The sequence below is a fragment of the Corvus hawaiiensis genome, chromosome 6 (assembly GCF_020740725.1).
Source record: "Corvus hawaiiensis isolate bCorHaw1 chromosome 6, bCorHaw1.pri.cur, whole genome shotgun sequence".
Classification (NCBI taxonomy): domain Eukaryota; kingdom Metazoa; phylum Chordata; class Aves; order Passeriformes; family Corvidae; genus Corvus; species Corvus hawaiiensis.
The window spans coordinates 49,345,232-49,369,984 of NC_063218.1; the positions used below are offsets into that span (position 1 = coordinate 49,345,232).

The window sequence follows — 24,753 nt, forward strand, 5'->3', positions numbered from 1 at the left end:
CCACTTCCCCCAATTTGGCCGCCAGACATATATTCATGTTTCTGTGGATACCTTTTCTGGAGCAACCTTTGCCTCAGCCCACCGTGGGGAGAGGGCCAAAGATGTCATCAACCACCTAGTACAGGCTTTCGCTATGTTGGGGACACCAAATAAAATAAAAACTGACAATGGCCCAGCGTACACCTCTGCAGAGTTAAAAACATTCATGAGTCAGTGGGGTGTGGATCACATCACTGGCATCCCTCACTTGCTCACAGGCCAAGCCATAGTAGAAAGAAAGCATCAAACACTAAAAAGACTGCTTGAACAACAAAAAGGCGGCAATGAGATCACTGCCCCCATCATAAGACTTTCCAAAGAGTTGTTCACTTTGAACTTTTTAAACTGTTCCTATGAGGAACCTGATCCTCCTATCCTGAGACACCTCACAAACTCTGCCAAACATAAACTCACTGAGAGACCTGAGGTCCTAATAAAAGACCCTGATACTTTACAAATACGTGGCCTGTACCCCCTAGTCACCCGGGGTAGAGGCTACGGATGTGTTTCCACCCCAGAGAGTCCAAGATGGATCCCTGGGAAGTGGATCAAACCCTTTTTGAGACCACCTGTGGATGCCAAGCAAACAAAAGAAGCTGCCACAGCCTGGAAAAGAAGAAAAACCAAGCCACCTGGAAAAAAGACTCCTCCTCCAGGCCTGAAAAACGAACCCTCCACCTCCCAGTCTCCTTAAAATGTGTCTGCCTTCCCAAAATGACCCCTCAGATTTGTTTTGAAAAAGGGGGAGTCCAAGGGAGTAATTGTTATTTAAGTTAATTGTATTTGTATTCATTTTATTTGTGTTACACTTTTCCTAAAGTTACCACCCTTGACTGCATGATGACATCCTACCTGCTGCTGTCCCACCTGCTGCTGCAGCTCCTCCTGTGCACCGGGAGCTCCAGCAGCTGGATTCCTTCCATGATCAAGGACATTGTATGGGGTTTCTTTACGGAGTTGGTAATTTTATTAGCCCTTCCCATTTTTAAGTGTTTGGTTTTGAAATCCCTTAAGCCTTCCCCCTCATTTCAAGGTAATAAAAAAGGAGGAGATGTTGCAGTGACCCATCCCACTGTGGGGCTGGGGCAGCGTGATGCCAATCAATCCCAGCCCATTCCCTGGATCAAGTTTCCCGAAGAGGCAGACTCAGAGGGTGGGTCGAGGGGCGGCTCAGAAGCCTAAACTGCACCCCCTGGGCGGTGCCCGGGTCCAAGCCGCCTCCCCCGGTTCAGGAAAATTCTCGGTTACTCGGTTGTTCATTGGTTCTGTTATAACTCCCGCCTCTCGGTTTACCCCAGTGGTTCTTGTTAAATTGTATCCTCCCCCTGGCGTGTAACTCATTGGTTGTTTTCCCCTTCCACCATGGTTTTCAAATTCCCTATAAACTGAGGACAAGACTCAGGGGAGGCTCCCATCGCATTCCATCCCTTCGGAGCTTGTTCAGGTTGCGAAACTTCTAACAATGAACCTGTTAGGAGTCAGACCAGAACAGCCTCTCTCTTCCTTTGTCTCTGAGCTAATGTGAGCCAATACCATCTGCTCCTGCCGTGTTCCCTCTGCAAAGATGCCAGCTAGCTAACTCAGCCAGCAGCTCTTTTCCTGATGCCGAAGTTGCTTCAGCGACGCGCAGAAGTAATGCAGCTGGACTCTCTCTGACCTGGGGCACGCCAGAGCTCGTGCCTTGAGCACAAGTACTGCGTTACAGAAGAAGCTCCTCTCAATCCCATTCTCTGCAAATGAGAGACTGTAAGATTCACTAGGATATATGCAAAAAAACGTAGGAGGTAAACAAGTAATCAACAGAGAATAGAAGCAGTCCTCCAAGTTCTAGACAACACAAACTGGTGTATCAATATGGCAAAGGCCCACTGCCAGGTGAGAGGCACAAAAACTCCAGCACCTGCCGGTGCTGCTCAGAGCCCTTTGCAGCAGAAGTGTAGGTAAAAAAAGCCAGGGATCATGCTGTAGTTTCAGCCCTGTGTAGTTCCTATGCATTCAATGGGTCCACGAGATGTGCAACATGGAGGAATGGGCCTTTCAAGCCACCAGAGAAGGTAAATTAAACTAAATTTTCAAATACAAATGCCATTTTAATGTATCCTAGGCTTCATAGTTTAACAGGGAAAGAGAATACTTAGACATTCTACTGATTTTAGGCAAGAGATTTCTATGAGAAAAAGGGCACAGATCCACTTTTGGAATGGACTTTAGTTTGGGAGAGGGCATAGCATATCACAACAGGATTTTCAGGTGGTGTAAATCACTAAACATTCATTTTCACCACCTGAGCATTGCCACCATGTTGGCTCCCAATCAGCCCTACAGTCACAGCGAATTTACCAGTCCTACAGGGCTTTCAGGCTGACGGAATTTCAAACTGAGGAACAACAAAGCTCTGTTACTTTAATTGCTTTTCCATTTTTGTACCATTCTTCTTTTGACAGTCTGATGCAATACATGCCTTGAACCTCCAAGAAGAAATGGAATACCACAGCATCAGCTAGGGCTTACAATGCACATGGGTCTGTCAGAACTCTCTTTATTTATCCAGGTTCTCAAGTGTGCATGTATTGTCAATATATATTAATGCCACATTGAAATTGCTAGACAAAGTGTTACTCAGAATGAATCACTGCACAAGGGATGAGCAAAAACAGATGCAGGAAGATGTGAACAACCTCAAATAATTTCAAATAACCCTTTTTATAACTTGTTAAAACTAAAAGCTTGGAAAAAATGGGGGATTCTTCTGTTATCAATCTACCTACTGAAGTGTCTATTTTGTGTTCTAGGCAACTTTTGCAATCTCAAAGTTCTTCTGACACCTTTCTCTGCCTTCACATTCCAACCACAAACAAGGCAAAACTGCAACTGGCCAAATGCACAAACACCTTCCAAAACCACAGAGGTGCACGTACCCACGTGCATACCTTTCAGATGAGCCCTCAAAGCCAAGCTGAAAATTTAACAGTGCCAGCTAGTGATCGTTGTCCTGTGACACCCAAATTGCACACCCACGGGCAGTTTCAATTTAAGAGGACGACTGACAGACTGACATTACTATTGGCATGTGTTTACCTTGATACATGTCCACCCAGAGGAGCTACATCATTGCACAAAACCTCTTTTTATCTACATTCCTTTCACCAGTGAATTCAGACTCAAAAACCAGTCCTACCTGTATGGCCAGGTGATGATAGCCCCATCTCTTGAAGAAATCTTACAAAACACCTAACGGCCAAGGTGACATGGCAATTCTTTTTGGAAACCCATTGGATGCTACCAGTGCCTGAGCAGACACACTACAGAGAGCCTTATTTAATGCTACACATAGTGTCACTCTATAACAGAAATGCAGTCTTTTCCACTTGCTTTGTAGTGCATTTTTTTCTTATTTTAATGTAAAACTGCAGAGATCTCTCTCTTTCTCTCACACACACCCACATACACACATCAGTGTAGCCTGTAAGGTTTGTGTATCAGCCTGCCATACCAATGCTTCTAGGACAAGCTTTTCATGTGGAAAAAGGTCATTTCAGAATAAGTAGCTGATAAAAATTAAGTTTGCTTTCATTTTGCTGCTGCTTAGTTGCACATTTATATTCAAAATCCCCCATTTGAACCCATTTATAATTTGCTGTGTGGCTGCAAGGGGATTTGAGAGGAAAAATGCACAAAAGAGAAGTTGGGTGTAATTAGGATATATTTGACTATATTTTTTTTGGTCAATATTAGTAGTACACTTTTAGGAAAACATTGAAAGAAGAGCATAAGAGGCTCGTGAAGGGTCTGGAGCACGAGTCCTGTGAGGAGCAGCTGAGGGAACTTAGGTGGTTTGGCCTGAAGAAAATGAGGCTGAGGGAAGACCTTATCACTCTAGAACTACCTCAAAGGAGGTTGCAGAGAGGTGAGCGTTGGTGTCTTCTCAAGTGATAGGAGAAGAGGAAGTGGCCTCAAGTTACACCAGGGGAAGTTTAGATTGGATATTAGCAAAAATTTCTCCACTGAAAGAATCGTCAGGCATTGGAACTGGCCTGGAACAGATGGTGATGGAGTCACCATAACTGAAGGAACTTAAAAGCCATGTAGATGTAGAGGGACATGGTTTAGTGGTGGACTTGGCAGTGCTGGGTTAGTAGTTGAACGTGTTGATCTAAAGGGTCTTTTACAATCTAAATGATTCTGAGTCTGTGACTCTAAGAAAAAAAATAGCTTTCTAGCAGTGCATTTCTTTGAAGCAAAGACAAAACATCAGCTTCCTTGTTCAAAGCCATGGGCAAGTGAGTGCTCAGAGCAGAGTTCCTCTGCTGCCTGCTCAGACTGATTCTCACACAGCACACTTGGTTCCCCCAGCTCTCTATCACTGCCTTCCTCGGAGGTGTCACAGTGACATCCAGCTAACAAGGCTCTTATGTGGAACAGAAATGCATCCTCCTGCTGTTAAATGTCATGAGAAATGGCTTTCTGATAAGCAACCGACATTTAGCAATCAAGTGGCTCAAATGCTCCATTCAGACACAAAAAAAAGGATGTTCCATGCATAATAAAAAAAGGAAAGTGTCGTATTTTGTATCACACAAGGGCTGAGTACCCTAATTGTCCAGGACACATGCTCAGGATAATAATCCCCCCTCCCGCTGGCTCCACAAATGTGCCAGTGCTGTGCAGATCTTTAATGCAGTAACTGGTTAAAGCAATCACTGATGCTGGAAACACACCAAAGCACAGTAACAGAGCTGCTGTTCATAATGCAGAATTATTAAAGCACATGATAACACAATGTAATTTAGCAGAAAACTGTGCTTTGCTTTATCTGTAAAACACCAGAACTCATGAAGTTGGCTGTTACCTGCCACACAGCTAAAAGGCTGAATGACAAATACTACGAACAGATACATTTTAACAGGAACGGGCAGCAATCAAGATTTTTTTTTCTTACCTCCCCAAATTCTTCATAGACCTGCTCAATATAAGTGGTCCCCTTCCTTCCTGGAGAGACCTCTCCCTGTATTTCTGACTGATCACTCTCGCTTTCATTTGTCTTCCGGCTGTTCTCATGTGCTTCATTCTCTGACTCCTCTATGTTGTCCCTCTCCGACTTGTCTGAAAAAGCATCATTTTCCAAATGGTGGTTGTTCTCCAGGGCTGATTCATTCAACCTGCAACAGACAGTTCATTACTTGCTTCAGTTTGATTTACAAAGCCACATTGCTTAAGGCTATTTAAACACAGTAAAAACACTCCCAGGACTCAGAATAGGGTGTGCAGCCCAGGACAGTCTCAGACATTGATTTCCTAAATAACAAGGGTTTTATCACAGAAAGAATGAGATATTTCCCATCAAAACCTTCCCCTCCAAACTGCACTTTTCAAAACATGCCACACAGCTCCACTCCATTTACCCACCCTTACACAGCACTGCTGCTGGCTCCGGATGGGAGCCCACAGACCGGAGGGATACAGAGCAAGGGCACTCCAACAACTCTACACTGCTGATTAGAGAACTGAAGTATCCATCAGGAGAGATTTTTCCCCTTACAGAAGCCAATCAGTGGATTGCAGCACATATGAAAAATATGACATTATGGGATACCTTTTCTTTTCAGTGCTATTGCTATTTTATTTCAACAGAGGATGGTCTTAAGTCAGCCCTACACTAGAAAAGACAAATTCAAAAATCAATAGAAGCAAGTCTTTTCACACACACATACCCCTCCCTCATCCACCAGACTAACCTGGGGAATATGCTTCCCCCAGATGATGCTGTGTGGAAGAACTGAGTTGAAAGCATGGACTGGACAATTACATTTAAGAAGAATGCCCAAGTTATACCAGCATCTAAGGGAAAGCATGGAAGGTGTTAACAAGCTTCATGCTCAGTGACCCAGACTTTACAGAATGCCAAAAATTCTCTCTCAAGTAACCTGTAGCATCTCCATTTGAAAAAGCAGATGTGATTCATTTGGCAGATGGCAAACACGATTACATGGGCCAGAGGTCAGGTGCTGAAAACTATTCATTAAATGCACTTTTTTCAAGTGATATTTATCACAGGAAACAGTTTTCTTTATTCATACATGTCTGCACACACATCACCTCTTCCATGGGTGGCCTAACTCTCACTTGCTGAGCTTTTCAGCTTGTCTTTCCTCTGAAAATTTCTTAACTGAGACCTCCTGAAAAATCGCTCTTGGATAGAGCAATAAAAAAAGATTCCCACCTATACAAAGGGTTTCAGAGGATCTGAACAGGCCCTGAGCCTTGAAGAGTTTTGTTACTTCCTGTAGTCCATCTTTCTCTCCAAGATTGCTCAGTCCATGGGAATGTTCTCTCAAGGCTCTCCATGATGGGGCATTTTGCCAGACCATTCTGGGCATGTTCCAATTTTTACTACAGATGAATGTGGAAAGTTCCCACCCTCATTATTCTCTATTTTTAAAAGATAATTAGGTATTGATAGGTAGAGCCAGATTAAGTTAAAAAAAAAAAAAAAAACTAACAGAAGAATCAGAACACAGGACTGGCATCAGCTTTTCAGAAGATCTCAAATTCCAACTATGCACTGAAATAAGCTCATGATTTTTAGCTTGCCAAGTAAACCACATTGTGACAGCCACAGCTCAGTTTCTGGCAGAGCCCAGTTCCTAGAGTTCTTTTGGAAGTGTCATCTTACATCTTTCTGTGCTTTTAAAAAATCTTTCTTTTAATTCCATTTGTAAGTATATGTATGTCTGTAGAAAATCTTTCTTTTAATTCCATTTGTAAATATATGTATGTCTGCATATGGGGGGTGTAGGGTATGCCCACTCACTGCTCTGGAGGGACATCTGCTGAAATAAGGAGATTGAGCAATCTCCCAGCAGAACTCCCCTGGAAAGGCAACCACTTTTTCAGTTACGGCAAGAAGAAGACAAACCCAGAATCCTCTGGGAGACCCTATGCAGATCCTTTGTAGCCCATTGGCCTTTACTCTCTGACACCCACCCCCTGTATCCCTATAAAGCTAGCCCCCTGCCCCTGCGAGGGCAAAGAGATGCTTGTCCCTGGCTCCCCTTCACCAACTAAAAAGCTGCCTCGTGCGGAACAGCTACACGGGCCTCTCGTCTCTCCCTGGTCCGGCCTGGAGGCTGCCCTGCAGAGCTGAGCTGAAATCACGAGCTGACAATCACTAAAGAGCTGACAGCTTCTGCACGGGCCCTCCTAGCCAGCAGCTGACAGAAGACACCGGGCCTCAGGAAGATGATCTCTTTTGGGACCATCTCTCCAGACCAGTCACAGCTTCCTCGGTCAGAGCTACTGACTCCACATCAGCTGCCGTAACTGGCACCTGAACAGCCATTGGATCCCGGACATCCAATGGACTCCTGGCCTGAGCTGCATCTTGACCACGCCAAGACAGAACCAGCCGTTCATGCGCTGCTCCTCTGAAAAAAGGACCTATGTTGTAGCACGGCCATTTGTAAGAGGACAGTTTGAGACCCTCGCCTCTCATCTGGGACAGAAATCCCTGAGGATTGAACTGGCCGGACCACCCCCCCATCAGACTTTTTTTGGACTTCAACAGGAGACAGCCTCACCAGAAGACGGGATTTGTAAGTTTAGAATCGGGCTCTCCTCTCTTTCTTGCGCGCAATACTTTTAAGCACTTTTTGGGTTGTTTTTCTCTTTTCTCTGTTGAAGGAGGAACTTAAATGGGAAATAGGCAAGCTAAACCCAGCCTTTCCCAATCTGAGAGAGACCTATACCCCTTTCTTCTAACCCTTCTCTTAAAAGCCGACTTTAAATTCTCTAAAGGTGTTTTTTTCTAAGAAAAATCTTAAATCTTTCACTAATTGGGTATCTCAAAATTTTCCTGATGCCACCAAAGACTCTGTCCTTTCTGATCCGTTCTGGGACAAAGTGGGGAAGAAGCTCTATTCATTTCAAGCGGCAGGAGACCTCTCTGTTTCATGACTCATTCCTTTATTTCGTTTAATGTTTAAAAGGTGTCGCACGACTAACCCACTTCAGCCAAACCCGACCTCTGCCCTTCCCCCCTCCCATTCCCCCTCTCCGCCTCCGGCACCAGTCAGTCAGAGTGCGGAGCCCGCCTGCCCCCCCAGCCCTGGCCAGGCTGGGGCGCCGGCCCCCCCACTACCCTACCCCGATCCCTTATTTCCAGCACTTCTCCCATACCCAAACCCCCCCGCTCGCCCCCTCGGTCCCGCTGCCACCCCCCAGGCAGCGCGCACGGGACCCATCCCAGACCCATCCCCCCTCCCTGGGATGGATGGCTCTGAGCTCCCCCCAGCTCAATCTCCCTGTGCCCCTGATATTTTGCAATCCTTTGCGAGCAACATCATCCCCCCCCTTGCACCGGCTGGCGGTGCCTCTGACCTCACCCCCCATCCTGTGGCGTCCCTGATCCCCGCCGCGTCCCTGCTCCCCGCGGCCTCGCCCTCCGCTCCACCCCAGCACCACCGCAGCGGCCCCATCTCAGCAAGCCGCCCCGCCGCCTCTGCCCCTCCCTGCACCCACGGACAACACCCATCGTACAACACGCCACCACCCCCGCATGATCCTGCGCCCAGGGGCACGGAACAGGCGTCACGCCCCGCCCCAGAATCTGCCCCTATAGCCGCTGGCGGGACGCAGCTATTGTGCAAAAAGTATCCGTGCTGCCGCCCCAGGCTGCTGCCTGTGGAGCAGAATCTCCCTTCCCCCTCCCCCTGCCACCAATGGCTCTGCCACCCTGGCAAACGCCAGCAGACCCCCCTCTCCCCCCCCAGCTGCATTTTATACAATACCTGCTACTAATCCCTCCCTTCCTACACCCCTCCCTCTCCCTACCACAGGTTCTTGCGCAATCCTCATCTCCGCTCCTGCCCTAAAGCTCACTGCTCCCCCACACCCTCCTACAGCCCATGCCACCTCCGCACAGAATTGCGAAACCAGCACCACCTGCAACCTGACCCCCCCCCCCCCCCAAAAGACCTGCTGCTGCACAGCCTCTTCACCCCCATGCTGCCACAACAGATCCCATTCCCATCCCTCAAAACACCCTCCATCCCCCGCTACTCCTGCCCTGGCTAAAGCAAAGCTGGCATTTCAAAAATGTCACGCTATGCCCCTCTGTAGCCCAGCCCCGCCCTGCAACAGCCGACTCCTCATTTTCAGACGACAGTAGCAGCAGCTCTGATTCTGAATCTGAGGACCGCTGGGCACAGACACACAGGAAGGTGAACCGGGAGGGAGACTGGGAGGTAGCCCAGAAAATCTCAGCCCTCCCAGTCATTATAGGGAAAGGGAGGAGGGGTGGTCCATCAACTACAAAAACATGGGAACCTATCCCATACAAAGAAGTCAAAGAGCTTTGCAAGGCAGCAAAAGAACATGGGAGAGGGTCACATTTCTTTAGAAACTTATTGGAAGCCACCTTCTCCGCCTATACATTAGTACCACATGATATTAAAAGCATTATTAATTGCATCCTTTCCCCTGCTGAATATATGCTATGGGAAAGGCACTGGAAGAGACATTTAAAAACATTGTCTGATGCTTATGCTAAAGATGCAAATCAGACAGATTGGACAATAGAACAACTGGCTGGAGAAGGTGACCTCCAAAAACCCTCAGATAAAGCTACAACCTTATCTGAAGTAGCATTACAAGACATAGCTATTGCAGCAAAGACATCGCTGCTCCTTACTCCGGATGATTCTGTTCCTACACGATATTTCTCTAACATCAAACAGTCAGTAAATGAAAGTTTCATTAAGTTTGTTGATCGTTTAAAAACTAGCTTAGAGAAACAGATAGAGAGCCTGGATGGATGAAAAGAACTTTTGGGTAAACTTGCCATGGCAAATGCTAACGAACAATGTAAGAATATCTTGAGGGCCCTACCCATGGACACAGAACCAACAATAGAACAAATGATTGAGACCTGTTCCAGACTGTTGGGGTTTTAGGAGCTCTCCTGGTTTTTCTTCTGTTAAAGGAATTTTGCTCATACATGTTGCTAGGGGAGCAAATAGTTGGGTACTTCAGAAAAACAGAAGAGCTGGCTACTCTTTTGTTTTCACCTGAGTTTGTGGTGGCAGTTGGTCTCGGCGTTCGGACAGAGAGGGAGGCTGTTTTCTTCGGCTGCTTTTCCTTCTGCTGGAGAAGCCCCGGGATCCCAAAGCCCGCCTTCCCTGCCCCGCTAGGAGCCGGGCTGTGGCTGCCCTGCCCCACTGTTGCTTCAAGCCTTCGCTACATCAGCCGTGCTCATCCTGCCTGCCCAGACCTCCGGGGGGTTCCCCATTTGGATACATCTCGTCTGCCGCCGGGGATTTGTGCTCATCCCTGCTGTTCCAGCCTGCCGTTCCAGCCTGCTGTTCCCGAGGGTCCCGCCGGACACCAGGATCGGCTGCCCAGGGGTTTGTGAAGCCTTTGTCCCATCCCTTCCCGGGATCCCAGGGCACCAGAGCCGCGGGTTTCCCGAGCTCGCTCCGGAGCGCCCCCTGCAGCCGCGGGGGAACCATCGCACCTGCCCTGCTCACCGGGAGCCGCCAGCGCCCCTGCCGGCTGCGAGCGGAACTGCACCCGAGGGGAAAGGGCCAGACAGCCGAGAAGGCTGGCACTGGGTTTGTGATTGTTCGCTGTTACTGCCAGAGTTATTGTTGTTTGTTTGACTGGTTATACACATACAGATATATAATAGTAAAGAACTGTTATTCCTATTTTCCACATCTTTGCCTAAAAGCCCCTTAATTTCAAAATTATAATAACTCTAAGGGAAGGGGGGTTGCATCTGCCATTCCAAAGGGGGCTCCTGCCTTCCTTAGCAGACACCTGTCTTTCAAACCAAGACAAATCTTGGCACCCAATGTGGGGCTCGAGGGCATTAAGAGAGAGAGGTGAAAAAGGAATAACAGTTCCTGGATAACTTAATTTTTGTGTGCTGGATATTGGAACCTTGTTAGGCAGCACTATGTGATCTAGTTTACCCTGGTTCGGGTGGCAGGTGGTCATGGCTATATTCTTCCCCTTTGCAGCTCCTTACCTAAACATGGGTCCTCTGACTAAGGCTGCCATTGCTGTTATCCAGTTTGCATTATGGGTCGAGAAGGTGAGGAATTCACGGGTTTTAAACTTCCTCCATAATGTGGGTACATGGATAAAGGGCTATCACACACTGAGTGCATGTTTTTGGGGTTATGTTAAAAATGGTACCTTGTGTGAGGAAATGACACCAGGGGAAGTTTTCTCCCAACCCCTCAACCAGTTCTTTGGGCCCACCCCGCCAATTTTCAAAGGGTTTAGATTCCCTGAGTAGTAACCAACTGGTAGGCCTACTCTATTTAGCACTCAGGGATAAGTTGAGATTGGCTTGGATAACTACCCAGACACCGGCCCCAGAGACTAGAGATCCTGCCCCAGAGCCTGATCCTGCCCCAGAGCCTGACACAGCCCCAGACACTAGAGATCCTGCCTCACAGCCTGACCCTTCCCCACAGCCTGATCCTGCCCAACAGCCCACCTCAGAAATGGACTACTCGAACTGGATGGGGGTACTGGTGAAGGGGACGCAGGAGATGCGCCAGGAGATATGCCAATTGCTAAGGGAATACACCTCCTCAGCTAGTGAAAAACCTTTTCCCTGCCCCAAAGAGGGTGAGCCCGATGGTGCAGCAGTGGAACCCATGGATGTTACAACCGTCCAGGTTTCAGTTGAACCACAAGGACAACCACCGCCAGCAGCAGTTGCCCCTGTGCAAAGGAGGAAGTGTAAGACCAAATCAGTACGACCAGTTAATGATGATGGGCAACCAGGGCCCTCACAACCAGCAGGAGAGCCAGAGACAGAAATCATCACTGAGTCCCTGTCGCACGACAGTCTCCGTGGTATGCGAAACGACATTGTGCGAAGGGGGCGTGAGCCTTATACAACCTGGCTGCTTCGGGTTTGGGACCTTATGGGCACAAGTGTGCAACTGGATAGTGGTGAGGCAAGGTATCTGGGATCGTTGACCCAGGACCCAGGTGTGGACCAGATATTTGTGAGGGAGCCAGGGCCCCTTTCTCTCTGGGAGCGGCTCTTAACGAGTGTGAGAGAAAGGTTCATTCACAAAGAAAGAATGCAGGAGTATCATCACAGAATGCAGTGGAAGACACTCGAGCAAGGGATCCAGCAGCTAAGAGAGGTGGCAGTATTAGAGGTACTTTCTGGAAGGGATGGACAGCATGATAATGGCCACGATAAGGTCAGGTGCACAGGACAGATGATGTGGAACCTGGCAAGGCTAGGGCCATCGCAATACACCACCTTCATTGCAACGATTGATGCTGACAATAACCGAGAAACAGTGGGCTCTGTTGCCAACAAGCTCAGGAATTATGACAGCATGGTCAATGGCCCGCTGAAAGCTCATGTCTCTGCTGTGGTCCAGGACCTCAAAGAGGAGATGAGGAAGGAGATGAGGGAGGAGATGAGGGAGGAGATGAGGAGGGTCAGTGTGGCACCAGTGCGAGTCACAGGCGCCCAAGTCAGAGCCCGTCATCCCCCAGCTAGAGAGAGAGGGTACACCCCACGAGCTGAGCTGTGGTTTTTCCTGTGTGAGCATGGGGAAGACATGAGAAGGTGGGATGGGAAACCCACCTCTGCCCTGGCAGCGCGGGTGCATGAACTCAAGGAGGGAGGCACTAACCGAGGGGGTTCCGCTAAGGTGAAGGTAGCCTCAGCCTCCCGTGACCGAGCTGCCAGGTATTACAGAAGGGAGGATGATATGTCGGATCCCCTTGAAGGTACCTCGAGCATGTACGCCCAGGGAAAGAATGATAACCAGGGCTAGAGGGGCCCTGCCTCTAGCCAGGAAGAGGCACGGGAGAACCGGGTTTTCTGGACGGTGTGGATTCAATGGCCTGGCACATCAGAGCCACAAAAATATGATGCATTGATTGATACTGGGGCACAGTGTACTTTAATGCCATCGGGACATGTGGGGGCAGAACCTGTATCCATCGCTGGGGTGACCGGGGGATCACAGCAGTTGACTCTTTTGGAAGCTGAGGTGACCCTGACTGGGAAGGAGTGGCAAAAGCATCCGATTGTGACCGGCCCAGAGGCCCCGTGTATTCTGGGCATAGACTTCCTCCGGAATGGCTATTACAAAGACCCAAAAGGACTCAGGTGGGCATTTGGGATTGCTGCTGTGGAGGCAGAGGGCATTTAGGCAACTGAACACCCTGCCTGGACTATCAGAGAATCCTTCTGCAGTTGGGCTCCTGAAAGTGGAAGAGTAACGAGTGCCAATTGCCACCTCGACAGTGCACCATCATCCCAGGTGATCCCAGAACACATGAGAAGGATCCAACACATGGAGCGCTACCAATGGGAACCAGACATCAACTGGTAACGTCACTGCCACTTAACTTTATTGACAAGCGTTTTTATCGTATCCCTACAGGAAAGTACGGACCGCAGAATGGCCCATGGGACATTCTTATCCTAAGTGATACCCTCCATGGTCCAGAACAAATCTTTGTATTACCTGAGATACAAACAGTGCACCCTGGACAAGAGATTCTTGTCCAGCTTTGCTGTATGGACACACCTTTCTCTCTCCCACAGGGAACAATGATTGCACAAGCTTTTTTACTTCCATGGAACCGCCCAGAACAGATCCCTCTCAATCCAACAGCAATGTGGATAGAGATTGTGGGCTCAAACGAACTGACCATCAAGTGCAGCTTGTTCTGTAAAGGAGAAAGGATCTACCATCCAGGGATTCTGGACACCGGAGCAGACATGACCATCACTGCCTGCTCCAAGTGACCAGAGAATAGGGAACTGGAGCCAGTGGCAGGTATGATCTCTGGGATTGATGGAGTCACAGTATCCATGAGAAGCAAACGAAATGTTGTCATCGAAGGACCTGAAGGCAAGATAGCGACCACCCGACCATTTGCGATAAGAGCCCCCATCACCTTATGGGGCAGAGACCTTCTATCCCAGTGGGGTGCCACCCTCACCATTCCCAGCCAGGATTTCTGACTGGGGCCACTAAGAAACGCGCGCTATCATCTACTCTCCTGCTCACCTGGAAGACTGACAACCCAAAATGGATAAGACAGTGGCCTCTTGAAGAAGAAAAACTCTGTGCGTTGGAAGCCCTGGTGAAAGAGCAACTTGCCAAAGGTCATATCACCAAGACTACGAGCCCCTGGAATTCCCCTGTCTTTGTGCTGAAAAAGCCCGGCAAAGACAAATGGAGACTACTCCAGGACCTACGAAAGATCAGTGAGGTCATTGAAGACACGGGCCCCCTCCAACCCGGCCTACCATCACCATCGATGCTGCCCCGAGACTGGATGCTGGCCATCATAGACATTAAAGACTGTTTCTTTAACATCCCGTTCCACCACCAGGATGCACCACGGTTCGCCTTCTCTGTCCCCTCTCTTAACGAACAAGCCCCACTCAGAAGATACCACTGGCTCGTCCTCCCACAAGGCATGAAGAACAGCCCGACCATCTGCCAGTGGTACATCGCTCACATTCTGTCCCCCATCAGGAGCCTGTTCCCAGAAGCAATCATCCACCACTATATGGATGACATCCTAATCTGTGCATCAGAAAAAACTTATTTGGACAGAACTCTTAAAAAGACAATTGAAGCCATAAAAGAAGCAGGGTTCAAGATTCGTGAGGACAAAGTGCAGCACTCCAGACCATGGACTTACCTCAGCCTCCAGATCCGTGAGAGAATCATCACACCCCAGCAACTCACCATCAGAGATGATCCCAAAACCCTAAGGGACTTACACAGCTTGTGCGGATCCATAAATTGGATACGCCCCTTACTAGGAGTCACAACAGATGACCTCACTCCCCTCTTCAACCTCCTCCGCGGCAGCGGAGACTTGGGACTCTCCACGTGCCCTCACACCTGAAGCCCGAGATACCATCACCAAAGTCCAAGAAGCCCTGTCTTCACGCCAAGCCCATCATGTCGAACCCAGCCTGCCTCTCCAGTTTGCAGTTCTGGGTAAGGCTCCCCATTTCCACGGACTGATCTTCCAATGGGACCCTCAACTCAGAGGCCCTTTGCTGATACTTGAATGGGTCTTCACAAGCCATCAACCTACAAAGACATTAACCACCTTCCAAGAAGTAATGGCACATTTAATAAAAAAGGCCAGAACTCGTCTCCGCTCTCTTGCAGGGTGTGAGTTCACATGCATATACTTGCCCTTGACCACTGGAGATCTGAAGCATTTGCTCCAGACCAATGAGAGCCTCCAGTTTGCCCTAGATAACTATACAGGCCAAATTTCCATCCACATGCCAAAACACAGACTTTTCTACCGCCATGCAGCCTTTAAATTGATTCCAAAATTAATCCAAAGTAGAAAACCTCTCAAAGCTCTGACCGTCTTTACAGCTGGGTCTGGTTCATCCCATCGATCTGTCATGACTTTGAGGCAACCCAATACTCAAAAATGGGAGTCTGATATCCAAATAGTAGAGGGATCTCCACAGATTGCCGAGTTAGCAGCCGTTGTCAGAGCCTTTGAGAAATTTAAAGACGAACCTTTTAATTTGGTCACAGATTCGGCTTATGTCGCTGGCATAACTATGAGGGATGAACATGCTTTTCTCAAAGAGGTCTCCAATCAAAAATTATACCAATTGGTTTCTACATTAATTCATTTAATCTCCCACAGAAAACAACCTTACTACATTATGCATGTGAGGTCACACACTGACCTCCCTGGTCCCATTGCCGAAGGGAACAGGAGAGCAGATGCACTGGCCATGCCAGCAGAGACTGCAAACGTCCCTGACATCTTTGCCCAGGCAAAGTTGTCACATGCATTTTTTCACCGAAACATTCCTGCCCTCATCAGAATGTTCAAGCTTTCAAAAGATCAAGCCAAAGCTATCATTGCAACGTGCCCAAACTGCCAGAACTACCAAATACCACCTATGGGTACCGGAGTCAACCCCCACAGTCTGAACAGCTGCCAATTGTAGCAAACCGAGGTAGCCCACTTCCCATCCTTTGGGAGATCCAAATATGTGCACGTGTCAGTCGACACGTTCTCTGGGGCAGTGTTTGCGTCAGCCCACACAGGGGAAAATGCCGTCCACACCATCAAGCATTTTCTCCTTGCCTTTGCTACCCTGGGAGTCCCTGAAGAAATCAAAATGGATAATGGGCCTGCCTACACCTCTTGTAAGTTAGAAGATTTCTTCAACCAATGGGGGATAAAACATAGGACAGGCATACCTGGCAATCCCACAGGACAATCCATCGTGGAAAGGACCCACCAAACCCTCAAAACAGTCCTCAATCAGCAACGGAGAGAAACAGAAATTTTGTCTCCTGTTGAAAGACTGTAAGGCTCTCTATGTCATTAACTTCCTAAATGGTACCTCATCAGAGCCTGACCCCCCAATACTCCACCACTTCTCAAATTCAACCCAAGCTAAGCTCACAGAGAAACCACCACTGCTGGTGAAGGACCCAGAATCACACCAGGTCTCTGGGCCTTTCCAATTGATTACCCGGGGAGAGGCTACGCCTGTGTCCAGCTACCATCTGGCCCGAAGTAGGCCCCAGAAAAAAATATAAAACCATACCTAGGCCCTACAAACACTGCTCCCAAAAACATCAACAAGAACTCTCCTGAGTCAAATACAAGACCTCCCCAAAACCAGACCAGCTCTGCATGGAGATGAAGACGTCGCCGAATGCCCACCAACCAGAGAAAAGATTGTCCCACCACACGGCAGCAGACGAAACAGAAAGCTGAACGAGAAGCTACGGCAAAAGTCAAGCCGTAGGCCAGACACAGCCTGAAAAACTGATCCTTAGTTTATATGTTACCGCCCCTTTTTTACCCCAAAATATCCCCTTCCCTCAACCCTTGTCAAACCTCCTTAAACCCCAAAACCTCCCCTCTCACCACAAAGCTAACAAATCTCACTTAGATTCCCCCTCAGAAGCCCCATCCCTGTCCAAAGATGAAATTTATCTACGCTGATGCTGCCTCAATGCTCTTCGCTGTACCACATGCCTTCAGCTGGCTTGTCCCACAGCCTAGCCATAATGTTTGGGTGACCCTAGCAAAGACACTCAATCAAGACAATCTGTGCCTATCCATGGGCAGCGTAGACAAACCCACTCTCCACGTGTCTGGTAGGAATTCCTCTAGTAGCAGATGACTGGCCCATCACTAACTCAGAGCTCCTCTGCACCACAGGTAAGAGGCCCAACCTGGTAGACACCTGGGATGAGTGGACAAAGATTCTGCCAAATGCTCGAGATGAACCCCAAGAACTGAACCTGCTGGGGTCCTCCAAAGCAACATGTTACGTCAATTTTATTTTAGACTGCAAAGCCAACGCTAGCCAGGGATTGACCAAGCAAAAAATACATACAGAAAAGACCTATCACCATTTAACAAAGCCTATAATAGTCAGGATTGGTGCAATTACACCAGCCACATACTCTCTGTGTCCACTCTCCACCCCAAAGCATTACCCTGGGGGGTGTTTCTTGTCTGTGGTGACAGAGTATGGGCCGGGATCCCCTCATGCCTCCAAGGAGGCCCCTGTAGCCTTGGCAAGCTTTCTACCCTTACCCCAAATATCACATTATTACATAATTGGAGACAAACAAACACATCAACACGTCAAAAGAGATCCTTTGCTGAGTTTGATGAAAGTTGTGACAGTCGCATTTACAACTGGAATAAGGCAGGACAAGTTGCAGCTTCCGTGTTCACCCCTTGGTTAGCTGCACTCAAGGCCCTTGGGGATATCAATCACCTAGGGTGTTGGCTAAGCAAACAGGCCAATGCGACATCTGCCGCTTTGAGCGACCTTTTAAAAGATGAGGAGATTACCAGACACACAACCCTACTAAATCGAGCAGCAACGGACTACCTACAGCTTGCCCACGGACATGGCTGCCAAGACTTTGAAGGGATGTGCTGCTTCAATCTTTCTTCACACTCAACATCCATCCAGGCGAATATCCAGAAACTACAAAAACTAATAAAAGACCTAAAAGTAGATAAGAGCCTAGACTGGGTCAATGACCTTTTTGGACGATGGGGAATAACGGGATGGATTGCATCTTCGATTAAGGGAGCTTTGTGGGTATTCATTGTAATTATTACTGTGTTACTTATGTTCTCATGCCTCCTATGTTGCTGCAGAAAGGCTGCCAGAAATGCCTTTTAATAAATACAGAAGGGGGAGTTGTAGGGTGTGCCCAGCCACTGCCCTGGAGCCTGTCTGCTGAAATAAGGAGATTGAGCAATCTCCCAGCAGAACTCCCCTGGAAAGGCAACCACTTTTTCAGTTACGGCAAGAAGAAGACAAACCCAGAATCCTCTGGGAGACCCTATGCAGATCCTTTGTAGCCCACTGGCCTTTACTCTCTGACACCCACCCCCTGTATCCCTATAAAGCTAGCCCTCTGCCCCTGCGAGGGCAGAGAGATGCTTGTCCCTGGCTCCCCTTCGCCAGACTAATAAAGCTACCTCATGCGGAACAGCTACACGAGCCTCTCGTCTCTCCCTGGTCCAGCCTGGAGGCTGCCCTGCAGAGCTGAGCTGAAATCACGAGCTGACAATCACTAAAGAGCTGACAGCTTCTGCACGGGCCCTCCTAGCCAGCAGCTGAGGGAAGATACCGGGCCTCAGGGACCATCTCTCCAGACCGGTCACAGCTTCCTCGGTCAGAGCTACTGACCCCTCACCGGCTGTCATACGGGGGGATATATATATATATACATATATATCTATATATATCGATATATACAGTGTTTATATATACAAACCACAAGGTTTTTTAATTTACAGTTATACTGTGCAATAAAACTAAGATCATAAATCAGAGTCAATGGCCAGCACTAATAATTTGCTATCAGACATTGTGTCTTCATTGTTCTAGTGCCAGGATGTTACTTCTCTTTTTCAGCCAGCAAGCAGCAAATATAATGACTGATAACCAAATACACTGGAGGCACAGATCACACATACATTAATTTAAAATAATAAAGCAGAAAAAAGATGAGGCGAGAGCTGTCTGGAGAGATTATCCCACAGTTCCTCACCACAGTTGTTCCCTGGATGGTAGATCCAGGAAAATATTAGTGTTGATCATTTAAATACCTCATCTATTTCTTAATTTTTCAATGGTCAGCTAAATATGTGAGTGTTGTCTGTGGTTGCTTTGCTCCCTTTACCTAGTAAAAGTCTTCTCCATCGGGTAAAAATGCTGGAAAGAACAGTTCATTGTATGGCTTTTGGATCATGACTGAGAAGTAGCACTTGTTTCTATTTCACATTTGTAAGAAGAGCAAGGGTTTTTCAGTGTCACCTGCCTCACATTTGGGAAATATTTGAAGTTTCAATTGAGTAAATGACTCTTTTCTTAGTTTTCTCTCAGCACCACCACCACCATCCTTCTGCCCCCACCAGTATTTTTTAAGGATTTCAGATTTAGTCCAAGAGGGAAACCAGATTCATTTCAAATTCCCATCAACTGCACACTGATTATCCACCACCAGAAATAAGGCAAGATTTATTACATCCAGAGCCATGGAACCACTCTGGGGAACCAAAGGGAAAACAAGATGCTTCTCATTCTGAGGATCAAATATGAGATGCTGAAGTGCAGCCAGGCTCTTCCTCCAAAGAGAATCACCACTGTATACATATGATATGCTAAAAACAAAAGCCATGCCATGAGCTTGGCCAACAAATCAATGTAAAGACTTCCCAGGGACTTCCAATGACATTTGGACCAGACTCCAAAAGCTGGGGGGAAATAACTATGCCACAAGTCAACACTGGATTTCCACCATGAACATGGGTAACCTGGCATTTTTCATAACTGATTTACTGTTTCATCATGTTAAAGTTCTCTTACAGCAGTGCTTTATTCCTTAAGTGGCATTCCTGGAAACATCAGTTGGTGACCAGGACTTCTTTGGGTGTGATACCACAAAGGGTTTGATACTCTTCTACACAAAGCAAAGAAGAAACTTTGGTTCTTGTCAAACAAGTAACCACCCAGATTCCTGGGGCTGCTGGAGATAAGACATGGAAGCCACAAGAAATACAACTGCATATTAAAAAGAAGAGTGCCTGGTGCCCTAAAAGTCTCTTGTCTAAAATCACTGATTTACACAGTACTTTAACCTTTGATTCACTCACACAGTTCTCTCTCTCATTTTTATATGCTGCTAAAGACATGGATTTTGAAATCACTGTATAATCTTGATTTGTTTCCCAGCAGGAAAGGAGCAAAGCAGCCAGCAGACAAATGCTCAACAGAAAATCCACCTTTGCAGCTCCCAAGGGGTTTTGTTCTCCCTATAATATCCATCATCTTCCCTTTCTTATTCTGTTCTTGACAGAGTAGTTTGGCTAATTTGAAGATAGAGTTAAATGTAATTAACTGGCCCCCTAACAACTGCATGCCAATTTAATTGGTAAGATTCCCCATAGGAAAACATTTAATTAGAATGATTGAATTCCTGTGAGGAAGCCACTGTCACTGGCAAACCAAAAATTCTTTGCTCAGCACTTGCACAGTTTGGGGTTTGCATTCTCCCTTATTTAAATATTCTTTATTCCTCCAGGGAGGACAGCAAGTCATCCTCCTGTCCTGCAACCCTCAAACTCCCCTGGGTTTTAAGCACTGGGGAGTTTGGGTACACATTCAGAACCATGGCAGGACTCAGAAAGGAGTCATCTGTCCAGATGTCCAGACGCTGAACGCCCAGCTTGAACCAGACCCAGCTTAAATTTGAGCCTGTAAGAAAAATCTGGTTGCATTTTTGGGTACTCGGTCCTGGTGAAAACTCTGCCATGTGTGCTACTACTGCTGAGCCCCATATTTCAAGGGGGCTTTTAATGCTGGACAACTAAGAGGCAAAATAGAGGCATCACTTAAGCATCATTCACGCATCATATTCTGAGGAAATACTTTACTATAGTTTTAACCCTATCTTCTGCATCACCTTACAGCAGCCATGAGTTTGCCTGAGTGTCCTCAGTGCCACAGGCTCCATTTTAATATTATGTATATTTCTGTATGCACATCCATCAGCCAAAAAACAAGTCCACTGCATTCTTAAATTCATTATCACAGTGAGCTCCCAGGCATAAGGAAAGTATGAAACAAGCCCATGAGCAACAGATGCATTTGCACAAGTAGTAGGGCACACGATGTGGTGAGACATTAGATTTCCTTCTCTTCCCCCACTGCTGTCTTGGGGTGACTTTATGATGTGTATCCCATATTGCTGCCCTATGCTCAGAAATTAAACTGAGCCTGAGAGGGGGAAAGAAAAATTGAGCAAAACGTTTTCAAAGCAGTTTGCAGCTTGTTCAAGGCCACACAGAGATAGTGACTTTTTTTTCCCAGCCACCGTGGGGGAGTGAGGAAGCACTTGGCTTGCGGTTTTTTTCCAGTCAGGTTTTTGGCAGGTTTTTCAGTTTCTTTTGGCCAGTTTTTCAGTTTCTTTTTCTCTGGAGAGAGACTGAGAGTTGAACTTTTTTCCTTCCCTAGAATTTTGGATTTTCTCCCTTTTCTGCTGGACTGCTTCAATATCCGGAACACATCGGGAGGACTTTCCACTGAGTACACAGGGCCTGGCCCTGGGCCAAGTCCCAGCTCCGAGGAGACCAAAGGGAGGACTCTAACACTTTCCCAGGTTTTTTCCCCATAGCGAAATTTTATTATTTAGCATTATGTACTAGTTTGAAAACAAACCAGTGGGAGGCACCAAGTCAGAATATCAATTTAATGGGGAAATTAAAGAAAAGGAAAAAAATAAAAGAAAACACTGGTTCAAACTGACACAGTCAAGATACAACCTGACTCCCTGTTAGTCAGGGTGGTGGTAGCAGTTTGGTAGAATGGTGGCTGCAGTCCTCTGAAGCAGTGATCCTGTAGAAAAGGGTCTGCTCTTCCTCAGAAGGTCCAGTGGTGGCTATGTAGCTCCTGTCCTCTGGAAATCCAGTGGAAGGGTTGTCTCTGGTGTTCAGAATCTCAGATTATATCCAGGATGGGATGCTTGGTTCCTCCCTCTGGGTGGAGTATCTCACAATGGGGTAATGAGTCATGAGGCCAAGTGTTGATTAGGCTCATTAACAGAAGATAGTCTGGAGGGAGTTATCTCTGAGTCATGCAGCAGGACAATGATGGGCCATTAACAGAAAGATAGTCTAGGGGCAGGAGGCAAGGAAACACTGCCCCACCTGATTTCAACAGCTCATGAGGATGGTAATAGAATACACTGCAACCCAGGACATTATCCACCCCTTATTCTATTATCATCTACATCATCCCAAATCAATACCTTCCTTAAACTCTACACATACACACACACACACACACACACACACATACATATATATGTACACTGAAACCCTACACACAGTTCTCACCTAAGATTAAGTCTCCTTATGGTACGCAACGTGTTTCCCCATCTTTCTGCATTACCCACCAAGTGCAACCAGGTCCTTGAGCAAAGACAATCCCACGGATGGGTTTGCCTTTGCCTGAGGTGGGATTAATCCAAACAGTCTTTCCTAAAAATACCTCTCAGGTGTACCACAGGGACTCTATCTCCATCCACTGTGTGCAAGGGTTCAGACTCGGCGGGACCAGCTCGACTGATGGACCCTTGGGTATTGACCATCCAGGTGGCCTTTGCCAAGTTCACTTCCCAATTTTTGAGGGTCCCCCCACCAAGTGCCTTTAGGGTGGTTTTAAGTAGTCCATTGCAGTGTTCAACTTTTCCGGCAGCTGGTGCATGATAAGGACTGCGATATATCCATTCGATACCGTGTTCTCTGGCCCAGGTGTTGATGAGGCTGTTCTTAAAATGAGTCCCGTTATCTGACTCGATCCTGTCAGGGCTGCCATGTCTCCACAGGACTTGCTTTTCCAGGCCCAGGATGGTGTTCTGGGCTGTAGCATGAGGCACAGGGTAGGTCTCCAGCCATCCAGTGGTTGCTTCAACCATGGTCAACACGTAGTGCTTGCCTTGGCGGGTTTGGGGAAGGGTGATGTAGTCAACTTGCCAGGCTTCACCATACCTGTACTTTGACCATTGTCCACCATACCACAGAGGCTTCACCCGCTTGGCCTGTTTGATTGCAGCACAGGTCTCACAACTGTGGATGACCTGTGAGATGCTGTCCATGGTAAGGTCCACCCCTTGGTCACGGGCTCATTGGTATGTTGCATCTCTCCCCTGATAACCAGAGGCATCATGGGCCCAACAAGCTAGGAATAGTTCTCCCTTGTGCTGCCAGTCCAGATCCACCCGAGATACTTTCACCATGGCAGCTCGGTCCACCTGCTCATTGTTGCGATGTTCTTCATTAGCCCGACTCTTGGGTACGTGCGCATCCACATGCCGAACCTTCACGGTCAGCTTCTCTACTTGGGCGGCAATGTCCTGCCAAATCTCGAGCAGCCCAGATGGGTTTCCCTCTGCGCTGCCAGTTGGCCTTTCTCCAGTGATCCAGCCATCCCCACAGAGCGTTAGCTACCATCCATGAGTCGGTGTAGAGATAGAGCCTCGGCCACTTCTCTCGTTCAGCAATATCCAAAGCCAGCTGGATGGCTTTAAGCTCTGCAACCTGACTCGATCCACCTTGTCCCTCAGTAGCTTGAGCAACTTGTTGTGTGGGGCTCCATACTGCAGCTTTCCACTTCTGGTTAGCGCCTACAATTCGGCAGGAACCACCAGTGAAGAGGCCATAACGTCTTTCAGACTCCGGTAGCTCATTATATGGTGGGGCTTCCTCAGCACAAGTCACTTGCTCTTCCTCTTCTTCAGAAAATAATCCAAAAGTCTCACCTTCAGGCCAGTTCATTATAATTTCCAGAACCCCAGGGCGATTCGGGTTTCCAATACGGGCATGCTGTGTGATGAGAGCAATCCATTTGCTCCATGTAGTGTCAGTGGCGTGATGCATGGAAGGAACCTTTCCCTTGAGCATCCAACCCAGCACCAGTAGTCGGGGTGCCAGAAGCAGCTGTGCTTCAGTGCCGATTACCTCTGAGGCAGCTTGGACTCCTTCATAGGCGGCCAAGATTTCCTTCTCTGTGGGAGTGTAGTTGGCTTCAGACCCTCTGTAGCTTCAGCTCCAGAATCCCAGTGGTCGGCCCTGAGTCTCACCAGGCACCTTCTGCCAGAGGCTCCAGGACAGACCATTGTTCCCGGCTGCAGAGTAGAGCACGTTCTTCACCTCTGGTCCTGTCCTGATTGGGCCAAGGGCTACTGCATGAGCGATTTCCTGCTTGATCTGGGGTGAAGGCTTGCTGCTGTTCAGGGCCCCAGTGGAAATCATTCTTCTTTCGGGTAACCAGGTAGAGAGGGCTCATGATCTGGCTGTACTTGGGAATGTGCATTCTCCAAAAACCTATGGCGCCTAGGAAAGCTTGTGTTTCCTTCTTGCTGGTTGGTGGAGACATTGCTGTGATCTTATTGATGACCTCAGTGGGAATCTGATGTTGTCCATCTTGCCACTTTACTCCCAGGAATTGGATCACTCGGGCAGGTCCCTTGACTTTGCTCCTTTTGATGGCAAAGCCGGCTTCCAGGAGAATCTGGATGATTTTCTCTCCTTTCTCAAATACTTCCTTTGCTGTGTTTCCCCACACGATGATGTCGTCGATGTACTGCAGATGTTCTGGAGCCTCACCCT

At 47.8% G+C, this 24,753-nt stretch overlaps 1 protein-coding gene across 8 annotated transcripts in view; it reads right to left on the bottom strand.

Moving 5' to 3' along the window:
- The window catches only part of OSBPL5 (oxysterol binding protein like 5), a 214,359-nt gene that overhangs the window by 27,212 nt on the left and 162,394 nt on the right, over window positions 1-24,753 (bottom strand). For all 8 annotated transcript variants that reach the window (XM_048305785.1, XM_048305787.1, XM_048305789.1 and 5 more), the window contains one exon: window positions 4,979-5,198. In XM_048305785.1, the coding sequence (XP_048161742.1) occupies window positions 4,979-5,198 (220 nt within the window). The remainder of the gene's footprint in view (window positions 1-4,978; window positions 5,199-24,753) is intronic.